At 40.1% G+C, this 5999-nt stretch overlaps 1 protein-coding gene across 1 annotated transcript in view; it reads left to right on the top strand.

Annotated features, from left to right (window-relative positions):
• Positions 1-2340, top strand: part of CHAMP1 (chromosome alignment maintaining phosphoprotein 1) — a 3194-nt gene extending 854 nt beyond the window's left edge. The window contains exon 2 of the mRNA XM_010086958.1: positions 4-2340. Within this exon, the coding sequence (XP_010085260.1) occupies positions 4-2060 (2057 nt within the window). The 3' untranslated portion in view covers positions 2061-2340. The remainder of the gene's footprint in view (positions 1-3) is intronic.
• The last annotated feature ends 3659 nt before the right edge of the window (positions 2341-5999 follow it).

Here is a 5999-nt window from a genome sequence, read left to right as displayed (position 1 = left end):
CAGAGCCCCGTCGCCATTCTCCCGCTGTGTCTCCAGAGCCCCGCCGATACTCCCCAGCTGTGTCACCAGAGCCAAAGAAACCTACTCCAGCGGTATCCCCTGAACCGCGGAAGTATGCCACAGCTGGGTCTCCTGAGCCCCGGAGGCATCCTTCTCAAATGCGTAGGCCTGCTTCTGCTGCTTCTCCTGAAACCCGGAGGCCCACTCCTGCAGTTTCGCCAGACTCATGGAGACCTGGTCCAACTGTTTCCCCTGAGCCCTGGAGATCTACACCTCATGAGGTGCAGAAGTCTCCTACAGTTTCTCCCTGGGCTCCAAAGCCTGCCACGTTGGTGTCCGTAGAATCCCGGAGGTCTGCCCCTGAGTCCCGAAGGCCTGGCCCTGTTGTGTCGCCAGAACCTAGGAGGCTTGTTTCTGACTCATGGAAATCTACGTCCTTTTCTGAATCCCAGAAGTCTACTCTTGTTTCTTCTGAGCCATGGAAACCCATCTCATCTGTTTACCCTGAAGGCTGGAAACCTGTTCTGTCCCCTGACACGTGGAAGCATTCTCCCCCTGTTTCTCCTGAGCTTCGAAAGTCTAGTCACACCGTTTCCTCTGACTCCTGGAAGCCTTCTTTCTTTCCTGAGGTCCGTAAGCCTGGTGCTTCGGTATCTCCTGAATCCTGGAAACATTCAGAGTCCCGGAAATCTATGTATTTTTCTGAAACTCAGAAATCCACCTCTGCTGCTTCATCTGAGGTTCAGAAACGGGCTCATTTCCCTGAACCTCGGAAAAGAGCTCTGTTCCCAGAGTCTCGTAAATCTAATCCTACTGTTTCTACTGATGTCCAGAAACGTGGTGTCTTTTCTGAGTCCCAGAATCAGGTGTCTACTTCTGCTGTTTCTGTGGAAGGCCAAAAACATGCCCTATGTTCTGAAGTCCAGAAATCAGCTCTTGTTTCTCCTGAAGTCCAGAAGCACACCCTATTTTCTGAAGCCCAGAAACTTGCTCCTGTTTCCCCTGATGTTCAAGAGCATACTTCCTTTCCAGAGTCTCAGAAATCTGCTTCTCCTGAAATTCAGAAACATGGCCTCTTTACTGAGTCCCAGAAACCTGCCCCTTCTCTTTCTCCCGAGACCCCCAAACAAGCTCTTTGTACTGACTCCCAGAAATCTGCTGTGTCCCCTGATGTTCAAAAGCATGCTGTATTTTCTGAGATGCAGAAGCCTGCTGCTGTTTTATCCTCTGATGTCCAGAGACATGCTGAAACTACTGTACCTTCTGAAATCCAGAAGAACATCCTGTTTTCCGAGCCTTACAAGTCTGCTCCAGGTTTTTCCTCTGAGCCCCAGACACCTAGTGAGTCTGGTGAGAGTGACTTACTTTCTCACAGTTTAGATGATCAGAAACCACTGGATGATTTATTCTCACAGGATGAACAATCAATAATAGCCAAAGAGTCACCAGAAGACATATTGTATTCATGCCCAAAAAAGAAGCCCAAGAAGGAAAATCAGGATAACTCAGATTCTGAACTAAATAGCAGTGAGTGTGGAAAAACAGAGATGGACTCGATGGAAATAAAGGAGCAAGAATCCAACAGTGACCAAGAGCAATATGATATGGAGTCGTCTGATTTTGGCAAAGAGAGCAAAATAGACGCAGCTGCTCCCATACAGCCGCAGTGTGTGCTGCAGTTTACCGAAGAGAAAGAGGCTTTCATCTCTGAGGAAGAAATTGCAAAATACATGAAGCGTGGCAAAGGAAAGTATTACTGCAAAATTTGTTGCTGTCGTGCAATGAAAAAAGGTGCCGTCTTGCACCATTTAGTTAACAAGCATAATGTTCAAAGCCCATACAAATGTAAAATATGTGGCAAAGCTTTTCTTTTGGAATCTCTTCTTAAAAACCATGTTGCTGCTCATGGTCAAAGTTTGTTGAAGTGTCCACGTTGTAATTTTGAATCAAATTTTCCTCGAGGCTTTAAGAAACATTTAACCCATTGCCAAAGCCGTCATAGTGATGATACACCTAAAAAACATTTGGACAGCCTTGAACCACTTGAAGAACAAATTTAATCTGTTTTTTTTTCCCTTGTGCTAGAAAAGCTGGATTTACAGAAGTGTTAAAAAGTGTTGCTGTATGTTAACTGAGTAGTTTAGCTGATCTGACAAGTCAGAAGATGCATGGTTTATTGTACTATATTTAACTTGTCTTATAGTTGTATTACTGAAATGATTTACTTTCAAAAGTAATTTTAAATACGTTTTCATGTCTTTGTATTACCCATCAGTAGAGTCATATTTTATTTTTCAGATGTACTATGTTTTTGAAACCAAAATGGATACAAATTAGTTTTGTAAAGATTTGTAAAAAATGCAGGCAATTAAGGACTGGAGTGGCAAGCAGTCAGTGTATTCCTGTAAGGACTGAACTTGTTTTTTCACATTTGTTAAGTGTTGTATTTTTCAAAATGTTTTTATCAATTTCTCAAAATTAAAATTCTCACTAAATTGAATGTGAATGAGCCAGGCATGAGAATCTAGCAATCCTTCTGGAATAGTTTTGCCCTGAGGTTGTAATTGAGTGTATACTCGTTTGTTGGAAATTTATTGCACTCAATTCTCTGATTTACTTGTCTCACATTTAGAAACATCAAGGTACTTATTTTGTGATTCTGTATTTTGGCCATGTTTTAAGCATGTACTAATATACATTAAATTGATGGATTAACGTCAGACTATGTATAGCTCAACACTTTATGATTCAGATGTTTGTAATGTCAGAAAACCCCTAAATTTCTTGTATTTGGTGAAATGTTATGCTTTAATCTTTTAACAATAAAAAAAAACCCAACCTGGCATTGACCATTTTTCTTTTCTTCCAAATCAAGAACAAAACCTTTCATGTTGAACATATTGTCCTTAAAGTATCTTTGTCAATAGGAGATGCAAAATTATCCTGGAGTTCTGCTCTGAATACTTCAGCTTTCCCATCATCAGCCTATGAAAGCAAGGTTAGTCTGAATTTCCTGTCTGCTTCAGAAAAACATATCAGATATAAATGAGGGAAAGCGTGTAAAACAGGAATTTGTGCACTGTTATTTAGCATGCTTGCTTTTGTGCTATTTGCATATTAACTGTTAAAAAAACTGTAAGGACTATATAATGGGTTTTAAGTGGAGGTAGCACAAGGAAAGTTTCATTCTCCTCAAGCTAAATTATGCCTAGACTTTAGATGTTGTAAATATTGGCTTGGAATGTGAAGGTGATAGTTTTAAATAATAATAAAAAAATCTCTGTGTATAAGCTATGGAAGAGCTTCAGATTGATTTGATTGAAGCCTATGTGTGGTATCTTTTGTGTTTCAAGAGGATTTCTGGAAGGAAGGGGAAAAGCATTTAAATCTCTATGCTTGGGTGATTTCTCACTGTTTGCCTGTTAAGAGCAAGCTTTCTTGCAGGGTCATCTTACACAGGATGAAACCCACTCTGTGCCCTTAAGTCAAGTGCCCTTAGTTTCCTTTCATGGGGTCCAGACTAGAATTCTAGATTTTTTTTTTTTCCCTAGAGGTGACTATAGGTAAATCTAAAAGAGAGCACTTGACTTTTAAGGCTCTGCTAGTATAGTCTTACTTTGTATGAAAACTGTTTTTTTCCTCTGCTATAATTTCATCAGTCTTGGCACAGTCATTTGGTTAAAAAGATGCCTTTATGCTGTTTGAATAAAAGGAAGAAATCAAGGAAGGATCTGTTTGATTTGGAAGTGCTGTCACCTTTACAGTGTGATATCTCACTACTGACAAGATACTTATTTCTCCCTGCTGTGTATCAGTTCACTTCTTTGATTTCTAGGAATCCATCATTGAGGCTTGATGCTGTTTCTCTACTTTTTTTTTTTTTTTTTTTTTTCCTGAGTACTTGATTCTTTATTCTTGATTTACAGCTATCAAAGTGTACTCTGTAACTCTTGGAGATGAACTTTGCAAGTTCCCTTGATGTTAGGGCATTCAGTCTCTTTACATCCAGATATGATGGGCACTTTCCAGTTTCTCTTAATAGAGAGTTTTGTCAAAGCCTCATGGAGGTTTTTTGTGGTATAACCCCAGCTGGCAACTAAGCACCACACAGCTGCTTGCTCACTCCCCCCCAGTGAGATGAGGGAGAGAACTGGAAGAGTAAAAGTGAGAAAACTCGTGGGCTGAGATAAAGACTGTTTAATAACTAAACTACAATAAAATTGAAAATTATAATAAGAATAGTAATAATATACAGCTATACAAATGAGTGATACACAGTGCAACTGCAGCTGCTCACCACTTCATGTCCAAGGCTCTGCCTGATGATGGAGCAGAGAGAGTCCTGAAACTGCAATCAGAAAAGCCTGAGAGTCTGAGAGGTGACAGAAAGAGAGAGAACTTCCGGACAGAGCCTCATCTATATACTGGACATGATGTGCACAATGTGAAATATACCACTGGGCAATTTGAGTCTTAATCCTAAACCTAAGGTCGAATCCTAAGCCAGTAATTATGGGCTGTGCTCCCTCCCAGCTGCACCTGCAGAGACTGGCACAGCAGAGAAGCTGAAAAGTTCTTGACTGTCCTTGCAGCAGCTATAAACATCAGTATGTTATCAGCCTTCTCCTCAGCACAAATCCAAAACAGAGCCTCTCACTAGCTACTGTGAAGAAAGTGAACTCTGTCCCAGCTGAAGCCAGGACAAAGTTGAAGGACGTTCCTGATATGTATTTTTTTGTCCAGATTAAGTATTCTTTCACCGTTCCCCTTACACAATGCTAGTTTGAGATCCGTAAGATGTGTAGGAGGATATCCTGGAATGTAAACTAATATAACTAATTTCTCTAAGGAACTGTAGGACACCAATAGATCAGATTGGGGATTTATAGTGTCCCTTTCAGATGACCTGTTGTAAATGCTAAGGAGGAGGATGAATGCTCTTGAGTACAAAGACTGGTCATTCTTTTTTGATGGAAGAGATAAATGCAAGTGAAACACTTCAAGATTTACCAGTGAAGGAACTTGCTTGAAATATGCCTAATGCTACCATTTAGCCCTTGGGTACTCTGTGAAATAACTTCAGTTGAAGTTGTTACTAATTTTGTTTCTTATGTTAGACTATGAAGCAAATAGAGAATCTGTAGTTTCCAGAAATTGCACTGCATATTAAGTCACTGGGGCATTTTATCAAAGCCCTCAGTGTTGCGTGCTACTGTCTTACTCATTCCTGTTCTTTAGCACAGGGACCATTTGTAGTCAGTACTGTGTAATTCTAACTACAGGTTTCCTTTGGAGGTGGTTTAGCTGGGAAACAACGCGATCAGGTTAGGAGACAGTAACTGGAGCAAACACAAAGAAAGTTTACTACAGTGCAGGTGTTTGAGAAAACCACAGTTCCTTCCCTCTCTGAACCCTGTGGGCAGCTCCTGCCTGAGAGGAATTGCAATTACGTACCTTAGATATAATGAAGACAACTCTACTTTTTTTTTACTTTTTTCTCACCCACAAGGGCGAGAAAATTTGTAGCCTATGCAGTAGAAAACAAATTTCCAAGTACAGTATTACAACCAGGGCATGCAATGGTTCATGGATGATGCATACAGCTAAGAAGTAGTTACCTTGTTAGGAAAAAAAGATGAGAAGCCTGTTTGGAACCAGTATATTAGAGTGTAGAGAAAATGTGGAGTTCCAATTGGATTGGGGCAGGAAAGGAATCTCATTTAAGTAACAGAGACGAGTACAATTAAACTTGGAATTTTTGTGGATTTTTGTAAATATCCTTAGATTTTTTTCATAATGCTTAAGAGTAATCCTGGGATTGGATATAGCAGGTTCTATGTACTTACAATTCCTTTCCTTCTCTTTGTATATTAATATATTTACTTGCTTAATCTCATGACATTTTAGAAGCAGAAAGTCTTGTAAAAATATAATTATTGAAGGTTTGCCTATGGATTCATAGTTTTGTACTTGGGAAGGTTTATTTTACCATGACTGCT

This window comes from Pterocles gutturalis, unplaced genomic scaffold (genome assembly GCF_000699245.1).
Source record: "Pterocles gutturalis isolate BGI_N339 unplaced genomic scaffold, ASM69924v1 scaffold33676, whole genome shotgun sequence".
NCBI classification, from domain to species: Eukaryota; Metazoa; Chordata; class Aves; order Pterocliformes; family Pteroclidae; genus Pterocles; species Pterocles gutturalis.
Note: the sequence above shows the minus strand (reverse complement) of the source record. Positions and strands in the feature narration are given on the sequence as shown.